The sequence below is a fragment of the Lampetra fluviatilis genome, chromosome 39 (genome assembly GCF_964198595.1).
Source record: "Lampetra fluviatilis chromosome 39, kcLamFluv1.1, whole genome shotgun sequence".
NCBI classification, from domain to species: domain Eukaryota; kingdom Metazoa; phylum Chordata; class Hyperoartia; order Petromyzontiformes; family Petromyzontidae; genus Lampetra; species Lampetra fluviatilis.
In genome coordinates this window covers 1533570-1555401 of record NC_136313.1, presented here as the reverse complement: position 1 = coordinate 1555401, position 21832 = coordinate 1533570, and the positions used below count along the sequence as shown (strand labels likewise).

The 21832-nt window shown below is 48.3% G+C and overlaps 1 protein-coding gene across 2 annotated transcripts in view; it reads right to left on the bottom strand.

Annotated features, from left to right (window-relative positions):
- LOC144945838 (semaphorin-4D-like) overlaps positions 1-14786 on the bottom strand; it is a 31835-nt gene extending 17049 nt beyond the window's left edge. The window contains exons 1-2 of one of the 2 annotated variants that reach the window (XM_078874398.1): positions 14231-14786; positions 4154-4306 (exon numbers count right to left, since the gene is read on the bottom strand). In XM_078874398.1, the coding sequence (XP_078730524.1) occupies positions 4154-4268 (115 nt within the window). In that variant the 5' untranslated portion in view covers positions 4269-4306; positions 14231-14786. The remainder of the gene's footprint in view (positions 1-4153; positions 4307-14230) is intronic. The other variant, XM_078874397.1, reaches the window with a different exon arrangement.
- Between the last annotated feature and the right edge of the window lie 7046 nt (positions 14787-21832).

Sequence of the window (21832 nt, the reverse complement as noted above, 5' to 3'; positions counted from 1 at the left end):
CCTTTGCGATCTCAAACTGGCACGGGTGAAGCACGTTTGTCATCATCCACTGCTGGATGAGGGCCTCCTCGCCCACTTCTGTTGTCGGCCCGTGGGGGTTACGGGGACCCAGATTCAGCAGGCCGGGGCCGCTCCGCGTGAAGTCTGGAGCCCAGACGTGGCGTACTGCGCTGAGAAGTACTTTAGAACGGCCTGTTTAGCGATTGTTGTTTGTTGTCCTTCCCCCAGCACCTTCGATGAGCAAGGTTGGCTATGTACGGCGCGGAAGAAGTTCAACGTAAGTACGGCGCAACGATGGCTGTCGCTGCACTCCACCGCTGTCTTGGCCGTCCACAAAATAACAACAGATTTGTTTTTTAAAAGTTACAAAAAATATTTGTAATCAGGAACTTCGTTGGCATTTGTGGCCGAGCACAGATAAAATAATATCTGAATTCGTTGTCATTACTTCAAAACCTACATGGAAGACTAACATATCAGATTGTAGAGAAAGCAGAAATATTGTATGCATATAGTTGGAGATCATATTGCATGGTTTTTAGTGCCTTAAACTGTTCGAGTGGCCAAATGAACACTTTTAAACTATTAATATAAATCAATTGAAACCTGGTGAGTTGTGTTGCACGTGTGCACAGTTTTCACACAAGTAGTGTATGAGCCAAATTGTTAAGGGAGCGTTTAATTCACAAAGTCAGACGTTCGGAGGACAAAAGATCATGAGAGGTCACTTCATAATCAACGTTTTTGGGTTTAGATCGCGTTATTTATAAATGTGTCGTAACCCTCCACCACCCGACACGGCCAATCAGCAAAAAAGTGTCACGTTGACAAAGACAAATAGTTCACTGCTTTAGCCCACCGGTGTGTTGAAGCGTAAAACCACAACATTTATAAATAACGCGATCTAAACCCAAAAACGTTGATTATGAATAATATTGGTCGCGAAAGCCTACGTGTTAAACATGAGAGGTCACGTTCGTTCCTGTCCTCAGAAGCGCGCCTGCTTGAACCATGGCGTTAGTCATCCACAGAATTTGGTGATCATTATTTTGGTCGCATTTGCATCGGAATAATTCGGTTACTGGGGCAGGGGGGGGTGGTGTTTTTGCTTCAGTGGTTATCGCAGTGCGCCGTGAAACCCAGTGAAGTGAGCTCATTTCCCAGCCGCGGCGAGATATGTCTGATCCAGTCCTGGGACCTGCAGTACGGATGAAAAATGTGGATCATCCATTCGGTACTCTCCCGTGGCCATGCCGCATGACCGACACGGCAATGGGGGGAGGCCTTCAATCAGGTCGTAAATTGGCACAATAAGGTTATGAATAATAATTTTTATTTCGTTATAGAACCATTAAAAGTGCTTTCAACCTCATTGCGAATGGTATTAGTGTGGCTGTCTAAGTGTTTCCTCTGGCAGTGAAACAAGGGCTGGAAAAAAAATGTGCGGAGGACCATTTTCCACTTACGAGTGAATAATCAGAAAAAACGATTGGGTAGAGAGTGGGGAGAGTGATGGGTGAGTCACACTCCAGATGACTCAGTGTTGCTGGGCTGTGACAGGTGTTCAATGTGTACCGCTAACAACATTCCATAATTGCAACATACAAAATATTTATTTGCATGGAGGGGACATTTTCAAGCGGCACATTAATTATTTCTGTATCTGTTTTAAACGATCTACCGAATATCATCTGCAGCCCTTTTTGTCAACCCACTGCTGGAACAAGGCACCAATGCCGTGTTGGTCACGGGGGTTGTTTGACCATACTGCACCACGCTGGTCCGTGTGGGTTGATGGAGGTGGGCCTCAGGTCACTGGCTTCATAGAGAAATGCGCGATTCGCGTGTTTTCCGCTGGATTCTAATCAAGAACAGCTCCGTGACATTCACTTTGTGTGCGGTAAAAAAAACTGCATTTTAAAGGAAGTCGTTAACGATTTTAAATGTAACCCTGACTCGCTATTTAAAATATTTCCGCGAATTACTAACGCTCGTCGAGTGCCTTGCAAATGTAATGTGCGCGATTAATTATTTACAGTCGGGGTTTTACATGCGCAAGACATCCTCAAGCGCGAGCCTGTTAAACGCGGCTTTTCGGTCATTTAAATTATGACTTTTTATCCAGTGCAGCCTCGCTGGGTCTCAAGACTCGTTATCAGGAGGGTCCTGTGTGGAGATGTTTGCCAATTGTCATTCAAGATTATTGACCTCTTCGTCTTCTTGGTTCTGTCGGTAAAGTCACGTAGAAGGGAAATAATAAAATAATAAAAAGAAAACATAATAAAATAATTCTCACGACGTTTCGACCACAACGCAAGCAGCCGTCCTCAGGTGAAGACCAGGTCTGTCTACCGAAAGAACCAAGAAGATGAATCCCTGCAGTCACGAAAGCTTTAAATCGAGATTATTGACCTGTTGGAGAACACCAGAGTGCCCGGAGAAATACTCTTAATAACAATCAAATTTCCGCTCAGATCCCTTAAATCCATTACTGTGCTTCAATCTCCTAGCCACCTTACATCCCCGTGCCCGGCATTCCCATTGGCAGTGACTTCATGCCAGTATGTACCAGGCAAATAAATCCCCGCTTAGCTTTTCAGATCTAACAAGCCCTGGCACATCAGATTGATTGGGTCATAGAAGACCAATGATTGCCCCTGTTAAAAGGGAGTTATCATGAACTTCCACGTACTGGGAAGTCATCATTGGTGTTTTTCCATTTACTATGAGAATTTTACATGTTGGAGGAAACTGAGAGAAAAAAATATAAGGCAAAAGCGCAGCCTGACAATTGCTTTCTCGCTCCACTGCTGACGGAACGGCCTCCACTAAAGCGAGTTCTAGAGATCCCCCCCCCCCGCTAGAGTGTGTTTGGCCTACTCTTCCACACTGGCGAGATGTCGTTTAAGAGGTGGGACTACCTCGACTTTTCATCATCTTGCTGAAACGGACCCACACATTACTCTACCACATGCAACTTTTTTTGGTTTAACACATAGGCTTTCACCCGGCATAGCCAACTGATAAGGTTCGTCACGTAAACAAAAATGCCAATTAGTTACCAGTCCAGCATACCGGTGTGTTGGAGAGTGAACCCACAACATTTACAATTCGAAAGCGAAAAGTGTCGCCGGTAATTTACGTGGTTTAACGCAAAAAAACCTCCTATGGATAACCTTCTTTTTTCAAAATTTACCCGGTAAAACCCACCGAGCTCGTCACTCTTTTCCAGAGGTGACCTGGCCACACGTTCATCGAAGTGGCGTATATCATCGATTATCAGCCAAATAATCTAGACGCTTGTTTCTAAATGTGGCGGGCAAAACCTGAGATCCGGGGGGAAAAAAACGGCCGCAACCACAGGGAGAGGGGAAGCACGCAAGCTCCAAATATACAGGCGTCGTCGTCAGGGTCATGATCGAACCCACATTTCCCCGCGTACCAGACGAGCAAGATAACATCTCGCCACCATGCCGCCTTTACCTGCCCACGAACTTCCTGGAGGCATTTTACGTGTCGGAGAAAACTGTACTGTAGTTCCCACGGAAAAGTCGTGTGCACAAGCTTATAACACAAAATATGCACAGATGTGTTCGCAACCTACTTGCTGTATCGTCAAAGACTGGACACGTCAGAGGTCTGTAAGTACGTATGTTGGACTTTTTTCGCACCGTACGAAGCCAACCGTGCTAATCGGCGGTGCGGCGGAAGGACGACAAACCAAACACAAAAAGCAGTCCGCAAGAATTAAGTTTTCAACCTAGATTTGAAGTTGGATAGCTCCAGTGGCTTCCTTATATCAAAAGGAAGGGCGTTCCAGACGGCCGCAGGAGTACGCGCCTGAAATCGTGCGGTGCGGTGACCGTCTTTGTTCGACGGCCAGCCAACAGTAAACGTTGAGCCATCGCACGCCGATCAATCTCCGTGTGATCCACCACTCCCTGGATCGCACAGCAGCACCACGGGTTGGCTACATGCGGCGCGAAAGAAGTTCAACAAACGCACATGACCGTAACTGCATCTGGCTCGGTGTGCGGTAACATTGTCTCCGGAAGGTGAAGTGACGGACAGACGGGCGAACGTGTTCCCTTGTGGTGTGGGGGGTGCAGCAGTGGGGGGAGGGAGGGGGGGAGGGAGGGGGGAGGCAGCCTACCCTGCTGCTGGCGCTGCGCTGACGGGTGAACCTCGATGTCGCTGAACCCGTGTGACATCACGAGCGTCGCCGCCGTCGCCAGCATGACCCACGCAGCTACGGACGGTGCCACCATGGCCGAGCAGAGAAGCACGCGGGCAGAGGACGGCGGACCTGGTGCCATGGTGCGGTGGGGAGGAACGGGCGGGGAGTGGAAAGGGGGGGTGAGTTTATGGCCGGCGGGCGACAGCACGGCCTCTTTAGAAGCAACGTTCCCTCGTCACGCGCCGGCGGTCGCTTGGCGTGAGGGTGTCCGTTTTAAATTGGGCAGCTTCCTGGCTTCCTGCGGCGAGCAAATCAATCAATGGATCAATCGGTGACAGTTTTTTTTGAATTTAAAGCAGCTGAGAGGTCGCTAATTTACATTGTTTCCTTTTGCGAAGCAAGACCTGGGCCACCGTTCAAGACCGTCGTTCAGTGAGCTTTTGCTTATCAGCAAATAGAAAGAATGTAGTTTAGTTGTAAATGTTTACATGTTGGACCTGGGCTCAAGTGCAACGGCTACTTTTTCCCCCTTTTTTTACAGGTTTATTTACAATTGTGCTCTTGGCACCATGTTTATGAGATGATGTGTCCCACCCGGTGTTAAAGAGTGGCCTGTGGAAGAAGATATCATAAAACTACTTTCTGACATCCATTTCAGTGACCTATTTGCGCACCTTACCGGGTGCTGCGCACATCCGGACACAGTGATATATGTCCGTCGCACGGAATGTTTTTTTTCTTCCAGAGCTCGAAATTAGATAAATAAAATAACAAACGAAATAAAATTTGACACTTTTCTTCTGTACAGATATTCGTTAGCAGGCCGAGACCATAAACTTCCAACAAACCTGAGAACCCCATTTAACCATGGGCTGCTGGCCGGATTCAAACCCAGGCTCTGAACGTTGCCGGTTCAGTTGCTCCGACCCTGGAGCCACCCGGCCACTCCTCGCGGCCGACTGCCGTCGTGCGTGCCGTCAAGGCGAGAGCAGATGGCAAGCTTTGGCGAGAGAGCGTCCCCCGTAGGAATTAACTGGAGCAGCTGGAGCCCGATCGAGCTGTCAAACTCTGGTGCCGTGGGCCCGGTGGGGAGCGAGGGCCGGTTGTTGTTCTCCGCACGCGGTTGGCCAGAGCGCCCTTTGTGGCGTGTGGGGGTGTCGGGGCTCTCGGTTGTCAGTTACGCGGCGTGAGGTCGTGGCCAGATTTATTGACTTGCGCGACAGCGTGTTCACTCTCATGGAAGTGCAACCTTCAATGCTGACGCTTGCTTGTTATTGTTTGTTTGTTGCTGGTCACTCGGCATTTTGGACCCTTTGGGCACCTGTGATAAAAAAAATTAATTGTCATCAGCCGCGGGTGAGTTTTATCCGCGGGTGAGTAGGCGTAGGAAAACGGAACGCCACTGAATCATCCTCCGACGCGCGAGTGGCCGGATTTGATTGTCCAGGGTGAGAAGCCGCTTGGAGTTGGTGGCACGTGGGAGAATTCATCTGCAGCTCCGTTAGACCCTCCTACAGCCAGTCGTGATACCGGCCTCAACGTCATCTGTTAAACATGTAACCATACATGGTTTTGCAAATTTAACAATGTTCCTTTTAATTCAAAAAAATTGCTAGGGGGGAAGAAATTATTAAAACAAACCGCAGCTTCATTTTATATTTCACTCCTCCGGCACAGAGCCGTGATAGATGTATTGGTCGTGGTGACGTCAGCGGAATGCCTTATCTCACCCCCGACGCACATTTCCCACTGTCAGAAACCGGACTGGGAAAGCGGTGTGCATGGTATTGTGGGGGCCGCAGGCCAACCAGCATTGGGAACTCGGAGCCTGGCACGCACACGGTGAAGCACATTGTGCGTTACGTAGCGTACAGACCACTCGCTATGTAGAATGTGTGAAATGCATGTGTCCGGGTGATCCAGTGGCTCGGAGCGTTGCTAATATCCTGAGTTTGAATCCGTATCTCGGGCCACCCGTGATTCAACTGGGTTCTCGCGTGTGGCAAGATGATGGTCTCAGTCCACTCACTATTATTGATTGTAAACTCACATTAAAAACCGCATCACGTTAAACGTAGTTTTTAACTCAGTTTATTAGAAATTGCAGCTCGGAACGTATAAAAACGTTGGCTTTATTGCCTTTTGATGAGCACAATTTGCAGGGCATGTAAAGAGAGTACCCCTTCGTGTGGACAAGAGAAGTTTAGTGAAGTAATTTCAGGAGTAGTTCTCTGACGTAATCAATGACAAAGTGTGATGCACTGCTAGCTGTGAGAGTTCCCGATGACACGCCGTCAATGTCGACGCGGAGAGCACGTTTGGGAATTAAACATGGAACAAACCAAACTACGGTACAGTAACATGAATGTACACTTCAAATAACGCCACACACGCAATGTGAGAACGAGCAGGATGCAATCGTGGCCAACGCCGCTGATGCCACCCTCATCCAAATGCCGCAGCTGCTGCACAGTGACACGTGACCTCCAAGATCAGCCCTCACGGTATCCCACCATCTGCTCTTAGGTCTGCTCTCCCCCTTGGTCGCCGAATTCATGGAGACCGATCCAGTGTTTCCTCCACCCACCCTGCACACGTGTTGCAGGATCGACAAGACTCACTGCCACGTTATTCTCTTCCTGACTGCTGCGTGGCTTATCCTGTTTTGCCGTGAAATTCCAAATGGATGGGGTCTGTGACTAGGGGCATTGCTCACTCAAAGCATGGCTTATTGAACCTAACGTTTGGCTTATTTTGTAGCCCTGTCAATCCCTTTATGCTACACGATAAAATATGAACAGCGGGTGACTTCGTGAAAGAACAGAGTGACGAGTGCGAGTCTGTACACACAGGGGGTGTGGCGGTCGCACAGTGGCAAGCGGCATACTATGAACATGGCCACCTGAGTTCAAGTCTATGTCTTGGCTAAGCTAGTGGGGAGGTATTATCAAATTTTGTTCTTGGCCCCCCCCCCCCCGTCTTCGACTTACGGTCAAAAAACATTGTATACGGAGGCCTCTATTCAGCAGTCGATTGACAACGGGATGTACGGTATTTATGCACATTGCACTTCTTCTGCACTGTACGTAGCCAACCGCACTAATCGGAGGTGTGGGTTGCCAGTTATTTTCTACTTGTTCTATACATACCTGTGCAGTACTGTACATCGAGAAACCTGCACACTCTTGTCCCTACAAGACTTCACACGCACCATACACCGGGCGTAGTTGCAGCGGGTTCTGTTCGGCGCAGCACATCCGGTGGCAACGCCATCTATTCTACTTTACCAGCGACCCCAAAAAAGAAACATTCGGTGAGAAACGCAGCCCTGGCTTTGTTAACCCTGCCGAGACCGTTGAGTGGGCCTCTATTCCCTGAAGCCACGGACGCGTGAGCGAGGAAGCTGCCGCTCCGCTGTGGCCGCGTCCACCTCCAGCCGTGAACTTTGAGGTGGCAGCGGGCTGCGTTGGTTCCACTGTGTCAGCAAGTATTGGGTTTTCCAGCGAGCGCTGCAATCCGCAACGACCTCGCTGCCACCCAACCCCACGGGCCTGAACACGGCCAATAAATCCGGCATGAACGCCGGGGCCAAGGGCAGCCTACAAGGTCCCGTGATCCTCGTGCTTCTGGGCCTGCCTTCAATTTGGTTGCTTCAGAATTTCGACGTGATAAGGGAAATTAAATCTCGCGTGACTACAAAACCCACAAAATCGGGTGGTAACGTGCAGTCCGTTCTACTAAAACGCGGTAGCGGTTGCGTTCTTGAATAACACAAAATAATGTATAATGTAGGGTCAAACACAGTCCGCAGTAACACAAGAGATGCGTACGCAGGCTGAACAAAGACTGAGGCGCGTGGATGGCATCTAGAAGCATCCAGCAGCATCCCGCCTTGTGGGATGCTGCGCCGAGGCAGCCACACAGCCGCTTGTTCGTACTCGCATCCAATTCTCGGTGCATCCAATTCTCGTCCGCGTTGTAACAAAAATGCATTCCTTCAGACGTCCGTCGCGTTGTGTTACAATTGTCGTCATGAAAACACCACGTGGCGTTACAGGAGAACAGAATGCATTTAAGGTTGTGACGCGATAAAAACAAAAAACTCCCACGCGGAAGTTGGTCGCGTCTACGTCCTCCGGCAATCGGCACGGTGGAGCGACGGCTCAAAGAGAGACCAAGTTCTTCACCTTCGCTCGAGGGAAGCGTGGAGGAACTGCGTTGGTGCCGAGATGGCTTTGTCAGCTCAGCTCTGATAAAAAAAAAGTGAGGGGGCAGGAGGTCAGAGTGCTGAGCTGGCACCGCTGAGATCCTGGGTTCAGATTTGTGGCAGCTGCATGTTACTCATGCAGCTGCCACAATGACAAATAAAATAATTTGCGTTAAATTTGGTTCTGGATTTTTGGCTAAATTCCAGCTCTGAGAATTCAAATATCGGTTGGAATGTCCGGCGGCAAACATTACTCCCATGCGTAGCGGATGGTCAAAGTTGTGCCCTGCATCGTGTGGACCAGAGGCCAATTGAATGGATCTCAGAGGAAGCTCTGTAGTTCATGGGCCATGGGATGTGTTCGAACACGACAGGTCGCACTGCTGTGCAGGAGTATCAATCAGATACTTCGCCTTATGATGTACAAAATGTAAAATTTAGCTGGGTACAGATTAAAAACAAAAATTGTATGCATTTATATAGCGCCTTATTCCGAGGCACTTTACAGAAATGATAACATTGTATGTAAGATGATAGTGGCTGAGATAGAGAGTGGGGTTATTATTAAATGTGGTGGTGTAGTCATGGTGACAAGAGAACAGATGGGGAGTAGATAAGGAGGGGTAGAGGTAGTGATAGGGGTTGGGCTAGTGATAGGGGTGGGGTGGTGATAGGGGTTGGGGTAGTGATAGGGGTAGTGATAGGGGTGGGGTGGTGATAGGGGTTGGGGTAGTGATAGGGGTGGGGTAGTGATAGGGGTTGGGGTAGTGATAGGGGTTGGGGTAGTGATAGGGGTTGGGGTAGTGATAGGGGTGGGGTGGTGATAGGGGTGGGCTAGTGATAGGGGTGGGCTAGTGATAGGGGTTGGGGTAGTGATAGGGGTTGGGGTAGTGATAGGGGTGGGCTAGTGATAGGGGTTGGGGTAGTGATAGGGGTTGGGGTAGTGATAGGGGTTGGGGTAGTGATAGGGGTGGGGTGGTGATAGGGGTTGGGGTAGTGATAGGGGTGGGGTAGTGATAGGGGTTGGGGTAGTGATAGGGGTGGGGTAGTGATAGGGGTTGGGGTAGTGATAGGGGTGGGGTGGTGATAGGGGTGGGCTAGTGATAGGGGTTGGGGTAGTGATAGGGGTTGGGGTAGTGATAGGGGTGGGCTAGTGATAGGGGTTGGGGTAGTGATAGGGGTTGGGGTAGTGATAGGAGTGGGGTGGTGATAGGGGTTGGGGTAGTGATAGGGGTGGGGTAGTGATAGGGGTGGGGTAGTGATAGGGGTAGTGATAGGGGTAGTGATAGGAGTGGGGTGGTGATAGGGGTTGGGGTAGTGATAGGGGTGGGGTAGTGATAGGGGTGGGGTAGTGATAGTGGTGGGGTAGTGAAAGGGGTAGTGATAGGGGTAGTGATAGGGGTGGGGTGGTGATAGGGGTGGTGATAGGGGTAGTGATAGTGTTGGGGTAGTGATAGTGATAGGGGTTGGGGTAGTGATAGGGGTAGTGATAGGGGTTGGGGAAGTGATAGGGGTAGTGATAGGGGTTGGGGTAGTGATATGGGTGGGGTAGTGATAGGGGTTGGGGTAGTGATAGGGGTGGGGTAGTGATATGGGTGGGGTGGTGATAGGGGTGGGGTAGTGATAGGGGTAGTGATAGGGGTAGTGATAGGGGTGGGGTGGTGATAGGGGTGGGGTAGTGATAGGGGTGGGGTAGTGATAGGGGTGGGGTAGTGATAGGGGTAGTGATAGGGGTAGTGATAGGGGTGGGGTAGTGATAGGGGTGGGGTGGTGATAGGGGTCAGGTTCGGCCTGGCTCTGGCTGGGGGGGCGGGGGCAAGGAGTAACGGTATGGTGGCCATTGCTACGCAAATATTTCCTCGTGAATTTGGTATTTCACTTGCAATAACGGGTAGGCGTTCATCACTCTGAGTGGGAGTGTCGGTTTCAACAGCCTGGTATTTGGTAACCTTCATCAGGCCGCATAACGCTGCACAGAACCCTCTATGATGTCTACAGCTACGGCATCCGGCAGCAGCAAGGGCTTGCAGCGACCGCTGTAAATACTCAACCACCCAGTGACGTGATGAATACGTCACAATTCGGAGCGTGATTTTTTTTCTGTTGTTTAACGAAAGCATCGATTTTTGTTGTTGTTATAATATAGTGCTGTCTGCAACGTCTGTCTCCTGCGTCATGCGCGACTCATCCCTGCGGTCCAGTCTGTCCCGTGTGGAATCAAGCATCGGCACTGTCCGTCTCATTTCTATTGACTCATTGGGTCTCGCTTGCACCAAGATATATTTTATATTTTTGTTACTGTTGTCTGCCCCGCGCAGTCTTTTTATTTGTGCAGCCTATCTAGTTTGTGCTGCCTGCGTCGTGTGTTCCATGAGACTAAAGGTACAATCAGCGTGGAATTTGTAAGCACGTAAATAGTATATTACTTACACACGTTATTTAATTCAAGTATTATGGGCTAAATCATCTAGTTTAATTGATGAATTGATCCATCGAGGGATAACGATGCCTCATTGCCACTTACCCATGCTCCTAAAACAACATTATCCCCAACCGAAAGCTTCCATCTCCGCTAAGTGTGTCCTCAATGATCAAAGGATTCAGCGGAAATGAAGACTCATGTCAACCGCATGCCTGAGGAGTTTCGTGCCATTGACATTCCACCTTTGACCTGTAAACAATACTGGGAAATTCGTAAATGCACCATCAGTAATTTAGATCAATTATTTGAAACATCTGCAAAAATCTCATCAATGATACCATGTAACACATTGCTGTTGTCCTATCATCGTTTAAATGCTGATACTGTGCCTCCCAATGCGGAATATCTCAAGGCGCGAGAGCAATGGGGCACTTGAGGCAATCACTCACTCAGGATGTGATGGCAGGCCAAATGCGCTGTTCAAATATTTGAAGATTGCGTCTTCTCTCTCCCCGTGGCCGCGTCGATTTTTTTTCCTCCGGTTTTCCCCTCCACATTGAGAAACGTGCATTGAGATGATTTCGATTATTTTTGCTGATTTAAACTTACACATGACAAGCCACTTTTGTTGAGCTATCATTTGTGGCCAGGTCGCTTCTGAAAAAGAATTAATACCTGAGTGGGCCTTACTTGGTTCCATAAAAATGAGTTTAGTTTCATTTGAAAATATGTTTTGTGATTTGTTTACCTTTCCTATACTTTGCAATCCGAACGTGCTGTTGTACTGTTTGTTGTTGTAACATTCTGACCCGCCCCTACGAGACATCTTTATAGCTCATCGGATTTCTCCAGTACAAATAAAAACATCCTGATTCTGAAATCTCGCTGCGTTAACGCCGTGTCCCCACGTCGATGCATGTCCTCTGCGGCGATGCGCGCAGAGCCGTCGTCTGTGGTTCTCACGGTGAGATCAGTGGGGCTATTGAATGTCCCCCGCTCCATCATGGGTCCCGTTACTCAATCGCCTCCCTGTTCTCAAATTACCGACAGAGCCACGGGCCGAGCACGCCATCACTACCCCATTGTGGAGGGAGACGGAGGCGCGGCTACGCGGTTCCTCTGGCGTCGAGCGGTGGAGAATGAGTGAGCTGTACGCCGCTATTCGACATGGTTTTTGTCATTGGGTTCGCCGTTTGATCGCCGCAGTAAGAAGCAAAAGATACGTAACAATGATGTTGCAATGCATCGATTCAGCAGTTTTAAAAAAGCATGCACAATGCACGCATTGAATCGTGTGCGTAGGAGTTGCTTATTTTTGTTGTCGTAAGCATTGTATGTAATTGGTTCACGTGACCCCCTGCAGCCACTAGAGGTTCTACATTCACCACGGAAGGTAAAATTATTGATTCCCGAATTGAATCGCAACCCCTTAATTGTGACAGTTTTTTCTACTTGCCAGGCATTCACATTGTTCCATGCCTCTTGTGTCGTGAATATTTGTATGATATAGAGCCGGGGTAATTACATCTATAATTGCCATTACGTGTGGAACGCGTGTTGAATTGAATGTCGGGTCCTGAGCTTCAGCGCTGAAATAATTTCATCACTGTACAGTGTCAAGTCCATCTCTGTGTCCTGCTAATAAGCCCTGGCAAGCCACTGAGTGCTTGGGCTTAAAAGCTCTCAGGTCAGGCATGTATTAATTCCATTAGGCCATCACTGCTTCACAGAGGTTGATGAACAACACATATTTATAAGAATTTGTTTTACCCTTTCTGGCAATAAAACAGTTGTGTTAAGATGTTAAAACACCAAACTGAAACCCTTTGCAAGGAATCATGTCTGCATTAATCGCATATACCTGTGGTGAACATGCAAACCAAACATACACTTAGGTTTTTTCGATGAAGTCACATAGGTAGAAAAAAAAAATAATAATAGAAATAATAGAAATAATCATAGAAAGAAAATAATAAATTATGATGTTTCGGAGGCAACACAAGTCTCTGTCATCAGGTGGGACCGTCACAGCTAAATTTACTGTATCATGATTATTTATTTGTATTTTTACCTTCGTAACTTTACCGAAACAACCTAAGAGTATGAATCCTTGCAGTCACGAAAGCTTCAAATCTACAAACCAAACATGCTCTGGTAGTATATGATGCATTGTTTTTTTTAACTGATTGGTCCACACCAGAGACAGCTTTCTTTAGAGCCTCGTCTCACTAACAGTGTTAGAACAGAAGACGTCAAGAGGCGAACAGCACAAAGACAATGCCACTACCAGGGCATTGAGAGCCCGGGGCGAGAAGATGCATCATGGGACCGTCTCTTGCTACTATCAAAATATAAGAATTGGTTTTACCTATTCTGGCGATAAAACAGTTGTGTTAAGATGTTAAAATACCAAACAGAAACCATTTGCAAGTGTTTGATCAGGGAACGCCAAAAGGCGACTCGGCTCTAAAGAAAGCTGTCTCTGGTGTGGACCAATCAGTTTCAAAAACAATGTATCATCATATACTACCAGAGCATGGTTTTGTTTGCATGTTCACCACAGGTATATGCGATTAATGCAGACATGATTCCTGGCAAAGGGTTTCTGTTTGGTGTTTTAACGTCTTAACACAACTGTTTTATTGCCAGAAAGGGTAAATCCAATTCTTAGATTTTGATATTGACAAGAAAGGGCCCAACAACTATATGTATCTATATACCTCCTAGCTGCCGATAAACACTGTCCAATCCTTGTACTGACAGATCCTTTATATTTATTTCAAAAAAACATGCCTCAGGCCGAAAATCTGCAGCGGGATTTTGTTATCCAGTCCAACTTGAGCCGTTTTATTTGTAACACATTTCTCAAGGCCGCCGTGGTGCCTTACAGGCAGGCGGAGGAAGGGACCTCGCGCACTGCTCGCCCAATCCGACTCGAAGGCGGCCCGGCGATTAGTTCCCACGGAGGACATCGTCGTCCCCTGCCCGGTGAGACCGCTGCCAACGCCCCGTGCCAAGCGACGCGCGGATAATTCCCCAAATGTGCCGCGCTCTATTAGCGCGAGCGCATGAATATTTAACGCGAAAGCACACGCGCATATTCCGATCATCGCGGCTTTGTAAATTTTTCCCTTCCCCCCCTCCCCCCCCCCCGCATCTTAACCGCACCGCGATACCATCACGGCAAAAAATAAGGCCAGCTCCAGGTGACCGTGGCGAATTCTCACGCGACGGCTTCCTCCCCGTGATTTTATTCGCACGCGCGCATCCTCCCCTTGCCCCGTCGTCAGCGATGTCCGTACGGACGCACGCAGCAGCGCTCGCTGCGTGATGCGAGCGCATCGTGTGCATCGCCCGTGTGGGTGCGTTTCTCGCCGTGCGCGGTGGTAGACGAGCAGCAGGGTACGGACAATTGTGAACGTACCTTGGCGAGCGAGCGACGTGTTACAGTGCCCGGGCAGGGCGCTCCTTCGGTGAGTGTGCAGCGTGCCGCCAGAAGGCAGAGTGGCTATTGTTCCACGTCCCCCCGCAAAAAAACGGACAAAGGCTCGAACCACTTCGACCAAAAACAAAGACCAGTTGGCAGGATGAATGTATTTAAGCCTCCACGACTGTGCGGCTGCGTCTTTCACAAGAAGGAAAGGAGAGGCGTGTAACAAAGGAGCGCGGATTTTCTTCCCGGCGTTCAAATGACAAGAGGACGTCGCCTGTCGTACTGACGCCAGATGTTGCACGCGATGACGGATGGCAAGCCGATGCTGCCGATCTCGCCCCCCCTTTACGCAGAAACTGAACGATCGCTCCGCTGCAGCGATTTCGTTTTAAAATACAGGATACGCAACTGACGCTGTTCTGAGCATCGTATATACACACGCGCGCGCGCGCACGTCTAAGACGCAGACGTCATCCGCTTACTGTAATTTAAAACAGGCCACCACCCACAACGTGACGGACGCTCCTGGATGTGGAGAACCGAAGAGCCTTCTGCGTTGGTATCTCACGCTTCCAGTAGGACGCGCCCGAATACCCCCCCCCCAACCTCTCTCTCCTCCTCATCCCTCGGCCTTGTCTCTCCCTCCCACCCACCACTAATCCCTCCCCACTCCCTTCCACGCAGTATCTCTCCCCCCCCCAAGCAACTCTCTTCCCAGAAGGGCTGGGAGTTGTTTGTCTGCAGCATTAGCAATTTTTGTAATTTTTGTTTTACTGAGTACTGCTGCGAGGGCTTATTTGAGCTGGGTTTGGCCATTGGGTGACCATAGCTTCTATGACGCCACGGTGGGCTTTGTTAGGATGGGTTTGATGTTAGCCACATATTTGAAAATGGGAATTGTCATTTTAAAATTAATCCTTATTTGATCAGCGTATCAGGTGATGGGCATTGTTTCATATTCATGTTTATGATGAAATCGAAAATGTTGATGTTGGGTTTTTTATTTATTCTTAATTCACGATTTTCCCTTGCTGAGATTAGTTGTATTCTGATGCATGCATATTGGGTGGAACTGTGGTGCAGTGGCTGGCTCGCTGTGTTAGGAACCCGGTGAGCTCAGTTCGACTCCCGTGGATTTACAAAGGGCTGTGCATAACAAGCGTCCTTGTTTTAATCCATTACACGCCAAAAGAAATGTTCATTATGCAATGTGTCTCTTGCACATTTGGCCATGCAGAGACGAACCTTAAATGCGAGTGGCTGCATTTTATGGTTCGTTCAAATGTCACATGCGTGCACAAATATAATGATGCTGCAGTTATGAAACTGCCTTGGCCACTGTGCTTCTACCCTGCTCACGTGCCCGTAGCGCTGCGTCGTGCAGCACGAATCAGGAACATCGTGTGCTGTGATCAGCACCACACGACTCGCTCCGAGCGCTCGTAACAAAGAAGAAAAGTGTCCCCCACCCCTCCGTGAAATATGATCGTCAACCCAAATATCGCGGCGTCGCGTTATTTTTCCATCCTAAATTGCCCCTGCGTGGGCATCGACCGTTCCATTAGCAGCGAGGGCTTGGAGCTGTTATTGTGAGTGTTTCACGCGACCCCTTGGTGTGGGCCCTGTGTCTTTCTCAAGTGCAATGTGAGTCAACCGGGATCAGTTTAGACACTAAAATTGGACCGCGCCTGTCGCAGACGAAGGAGCGTCGGCGAGCAGCGGACATCGAGCTGGCAACGCCGTAACACGAGGTGTTGCTTCCCAGCGGCGCAGCACGCGGCTTGTGACTTGCTCAGTGATATCACATTTTAGCGGCGCTTGCAGCCTGAGCGAGGTGGCGTGGGAAATTGCAACATCAAAGGCGACGTCTAAAAATACACCATGTTACGTTATAGGGCTTGTTTAATTTCATAAACGAGTGCCACTTTCGAGGACGTCAAGAGAAGCCGTCTTTCAGGTGATTTGGTGGATGATTCCGGTCCTCACCGTGGAAATGTGGAATTTTAATTGAAACAAAGTGCCAACCAAAAGCTGGTTGAAGTAGGCACGATATTTTGACTTTAATTTAAAAAAAAATGTAGCAATATTCCACTTTAAGCATAGATTCTCTTTGGTTCTTTCAGTAAAGTCACGTATGTAGAAAAATAAAATATTTCTCTACCTACGTGACTTTACCGAAAGAACCAAAGAGTAAGGATTCCTGCAGTAACGAAAGCTCAAATCAAGATTTAAGCATACAGTAAAAAAAAAATGTTCAAGGTGACCAGCCAAAAATCATGTTATATGCCGGAAAATTTTAGATGAGGGACTTCGAAAATGAATTGTGGGCAAATTCTGAAAAACAGGGAAGTTATAATCAAGATGCCAAGTGTTGTAATCCATTCATTGACAGACGCTTTACTGCTGTACATAATGCCATAAATTGGGGGTTCGCAACCACAAGTCCTCGCAACCCACCGCTGTCTGCCTTCCCATGCTTGCAATCCTGTCTGTTCACATTGACCACAATTTATTACACGCGACACACGCGCCTGATGATCGCTAAACACAAGATAGATGATCTGCACGTACGTGTATGTGTGACCGTGTGTGTCCCACGTGGGGAGCGGTGGTGTAATAACATTGACGAATATTTGAACCGGTCCTGGGCCTCCCCTAGGTCGACTCAGCCTTAACTGAGTACCTGGAGCGATGTGTAAACGCCGCTACTAGGGTGACATCTCAGTGGGGCCCCCTCCGACTCACTCCGAACCTAGTCCAGTTCCGGGCTCATCATGGCCAGCTTTGGGGCCTTACCGAGGGGCCGTCAGACCGTTTCCACAGCAAACCCCCTTGAGTTCAAGTTCAAGTTAATTTATTAGGTATAACCCTGTGAGCCATTCAGCTCTTGAATCGGGTGCACCCGCGACAAACAAAAAACGAAAACGTGAACAAAAAACATCTTAAAGTGAATATGTGACTAAGTGCAAACAGAAAATCCAAGAAAAGACAGCAAAATATTGCAGAAAAAAACCGTACACCAACGCTGTGTGCAAAAATCCCAGTGGGATGCAAGTCAAACAACAAAGACCAGTCTTTGAGCTTTGCCAGGCCTGACGTGTAGCGGTGCTCCAAGTCCTGGTTTCACAGTGAGAGCAAAGGGGTAGTGTCCCAGTGGGATGTCGAGAAAGAGAGAGAGCTCACAATGCTCGCACACCATGCTAATTGGTGGAGGTTCCCAAAGCATCACAATGCTTATGCCAGTGACATCAGCGCTGCAGCTGTTACCCCGCTCTGGGAGAGAGTCTTGGCCAAAACAACGTTGGTCGACGCATCTGTCTTGCAATAATAACAATAACAACGCAAGGAACAAGAATTGGACCCTTTGTTTTCGGAGGGCCCTGCGAGATGTGGACGTTCGACCAATTCAATGTATTATGTTCATGTTTGAAACTTAAATCGGAAGAATTTTTTTTTTTACAAAAAGTCTAAATCGATAACTCTTGTTCTTGTAATAATATATGAGTGTGATTGTTAAATATAAGTCATATTTTGTCATGCTTGCCAAATATAACTATTATACATATTTAAAAATATACTTTTTATTCCAAAAAATACTGCACTCTTTGATTTCACATTTAAATTTCTAATTGATTTTTTTGTTAAGCCACACAATAATCTGGTCAAACAAATAAAAAAATCCTATTGCTCACACAAAATGGCACGTGTACGAATGCTTAAAGGGGAAAAAAAGGCACAAAGCAGCGTGTAGTGGTAAATTCTTAAAATTACGCAAAAAGACAGAGGAACAACCCACGGTTCAGTGGACACACACAAGTTAAACGTCACAATGACCGTTGAGAAACAAGAGAGTGACGGCCAAAGGAGGGGGAAACGTTGCCCACGAGGACATCCACGGCCGATAACAGTGCGATGAAATTTACGTTTGTCTGTTACGTGGATGGGCCTCCCCCCCGCCACCCCCGCCCCCCCGCTACAGCCAGTCGCACAGCGCGCGACAAAACAAAGACATCAATCCTGCAGGGAACGATCCAGACGTTGCATCGCCAGCCTGTGACTGGTGGTGGCGGCTGGGGGAGGCAGCGGATAGATCGTGGCCAATGTTGGTTAGGATGACGACGACGACGATGAATGGCGTCGACAGAATTCTCGTTGATCACTTCCGATTAACCACGGTTGGCTACGTGCGGTTTCGAAAAACAGTTCAGCATACATCACAGAACGCCCTTTCTGGTCACGGAAAGGATGCACCTCTGGGCATAACTTTTGTTTCAACCCGAACCCTTCATAACATCAACCACTCATTTCCTGGGAACAACACATTCCTTGGAACTACACATTAATCCTGCCTGTCACCGACACTTATACAGTTCAATATACAAAGCTTCCTGTATTCTTACATCCTCGTGACATCAGAGCTGACGATAAGCAGCCTGACCGAAGAGGCTGCTATTCACGAGACAATGTTTACACGCACAAGCGCCGGTCCCACGTCCGTCGTACCGCGCATCGCTAACCCATCGCTAATCCTGGCCAGGTCATCTCCTCCATTTAGTGCAATCGCGAATAATCTGCTTGGGATCCTAGGGTCGCTGTTCCTTTGTTTTTTTCTCTCTCCCAATGCTCAAAATCCTCGTGATGCAGAACTTGTTTCTGTGTGTGCGTCACGCCACGAGAGATCGGGGCGCCGCTGCCACAGCGGTGTCACGGTTCGCTCGCTGGACTTGCAATTCTGGAGGTTGCCAGTTCTGGGGCGCGTGGGTAGGATCTATAAGCATCCAGCAGCATCCCACCACAGCGTGTGACGCTACACCGTGGCAGCCGCACGGCCGCCTGTTCCTACTCGCGCGACGTGGTTCCGTTCGCTCCATCCCGTTGTATATCCAATTCGCATCGGCGTTATAAAAAAAAAATCTGTTCCATAATACATCCATCGCGTTGGCGTTACGAAACCCCGCGGCGTTACAGGAGAACAGACTGTACATACTCCAGCATCCTAATCGAGACCCCAAACGAAACCCCTTCAAGGGGTACTCCACCGAGCCCTATCTCCACTCCTCAATGTAAACCCCTTTCCTAACCCCGCCACCTTTAACACGCCTACTGCCCTGTCACCCACCACGTCTCCACCACTTCTCCATCCGTTGCGTCACCCTTCCTTACATTTCTACACAGCAGCATCGAGGCTTCCCCATCCGTGTCGGACCTGTGCCCAGGTCGACCGCGTGCTAACTACAAAATGTGCCATTTCAGCTCGAGCTGAGAGCACGGTGGTACTCATCTTCTTGGTTCTTTCGGTAAAGTCACGTAGAAGGGAAATAATAAAATAATAAAAATGCAACATAATAAAATTCAATTCTCACGACGTTTCGGCCACAACGCAAGCAGCCGTCCTCAGGTGAAGAACAGGTCTGTCGGAATTTTATTATGTTTTATTTTTATTATTTTATTATTTCCCTTCTACGTGACTTTACCGAAAGAACCAAGAAGATGAATCACTGTGGTACTGTTGCAGTTCCGTGTGGTGAGCTGAGCACGGCATGCACAATAAGTCGTCTGCGACACGAATCTGATCACCCCAGGCACGGCTGTCACCAGTAGTGGCAAGTTCTATCTGAACCAGCTGCGTCTGTCCTCCCTTCAGTTTGCACAACGCGGTTAAGTAAGGCCACGCAGCACTGCACGAATATATCTGCTTGATGAGGCCTTCTTTGTCCGGCAGTGAACTTTAACACAAAACTGCACATCATCATTATTATTATTATTTTGCTCAGCTAACTGTGTTCATTGTTTGTGATTTTGTGCACTGCAAAGACAAAGTTTCTCCCATGTGTAGCCTTTAACGGACTATTGGGACAAGTGCTGTTGGGGAGCGTACATGGAGGCTGAAGCTTCTGCCACACCACCACAAACAGGAATATCTACTTGCTTGCTTCCGCCAACAACACCACGTTGCTTTCTTTGTAAATGCCATGTCGAACACGCTAATAATTACAATTTACTGATATAATGTACAGTGCTCGCAGAAGTGACAACACATTGATAATAACGATACCGACATTTGTTTACCCAAGCCCCATAAAGTATGAAGACCTCCAACTCAGGGAGGGCTCTTCCATTGGAATGTTTGACCAATATCTTTAATGAGAGTGCTGCTTGTGGATGGTTACACTCGCGTACCCAGACAAAAATCCAAACATCACAAGGTTACACTGTACAGCGTGGTCCAGATGTCTTGTGACACCCTCCCCCCCATTTAATTCTCTCCCAGGCATAATATTTTAAGTGAAGTTTGTTTAAAACAGCAATGAATTTGCAAAGGAAAAAAAAATAGTGTCCAATTAATTTGGGGGGGGGGGTGTCACAAGACATCTGGACTAATCTGTACAGTCCATCTCACATCTCAAGCTTACACTAACTAGTATTTACAGGCATTCTCCCTGCCAGCTAGAGGCTGTTATCCTACAACGCCGCGTGTCGCTTTCATAGCACGCGAATTTGATGCAACGCGATGAATGATGTATTCGGGAACACGTTCCTTATGACGTGGATCCGAATGGGATGTAACAGAACTACGTCGCGGCGCGAGTCGGAACAAGCGGTCGCGCGAGGCGGCGGGATGCTGCTGGATGCTTCTCGATGGCTACCCACGCTCCTCAGTCTTTGTTCGGCCTGCGTACGCATCTCACGCGTCACGCACCTAGGGGGGGGGGGGGGTCAGATATTTGTGACGATGTGTGACGAAGGAGGGGAGGGGGGTTGAGAAATGTGACGTCACATCAAAATGCGCAACTTTAAATAAATATAGACAACACGTTCAACTTAATTAAATATACTTTTTGATAAATGTTTTCTCCTACAACATCAGAGTGCAGCGGCACATTAAATATGCATTACAATGACAATAGTTTAAAGCGATTTGAAGCATGTTTTATTTTGGGGGGGGGGGGGGTGCAGAGCTTTGTGACGTCATATTTGAGGGGGGGTCTGACTTTTTGTGACGCCGTGTGACGAGGGGGTGGGGGTCAAAAATCGTCCAAAATCGCGTGACGTCATTTATGGACGGCCCCTTTGCCCCACGTTAGATATTACTTATTAAAACGAGATTTTTCCATAACGTGGTGTTCCTCGGGAACGCGTTTAACGGGGAACGGACCCGCGCTTGCCATGATCGACTTTGCTTGACTTCTTAGGTCACAATTATTTGACGCAGTAAATAGAGTAAACATTTACATTGAACACCTTGTCTCAAAGTGTCTGCCGGAGGTGTGTTTATGATGGACAGTGGTCACCCATCAGCTTTGTAATGTTCACACATCGTATTTATAAAATGATCACGAATGTGCACTTGCGCACACACGCACGGTTACTCGAAGGGGCGTGCAGGGTCACTCTTTTAAAATAGTACGTCAAGAAGAGACGGCTGCCTTTGCTTTAAAAAACCTCTCCGTGTTTTGTAACCGTCCGTCTGCACTGAGTCACACCGACATGGATAATGTGCCAACCTGCACTGACCAGAGAGGTGAAGTATGGTCAAACAACCCTCATGTCTGAAACTGCATGGGGAGGACCTTCAATGGATTGACACGGAGC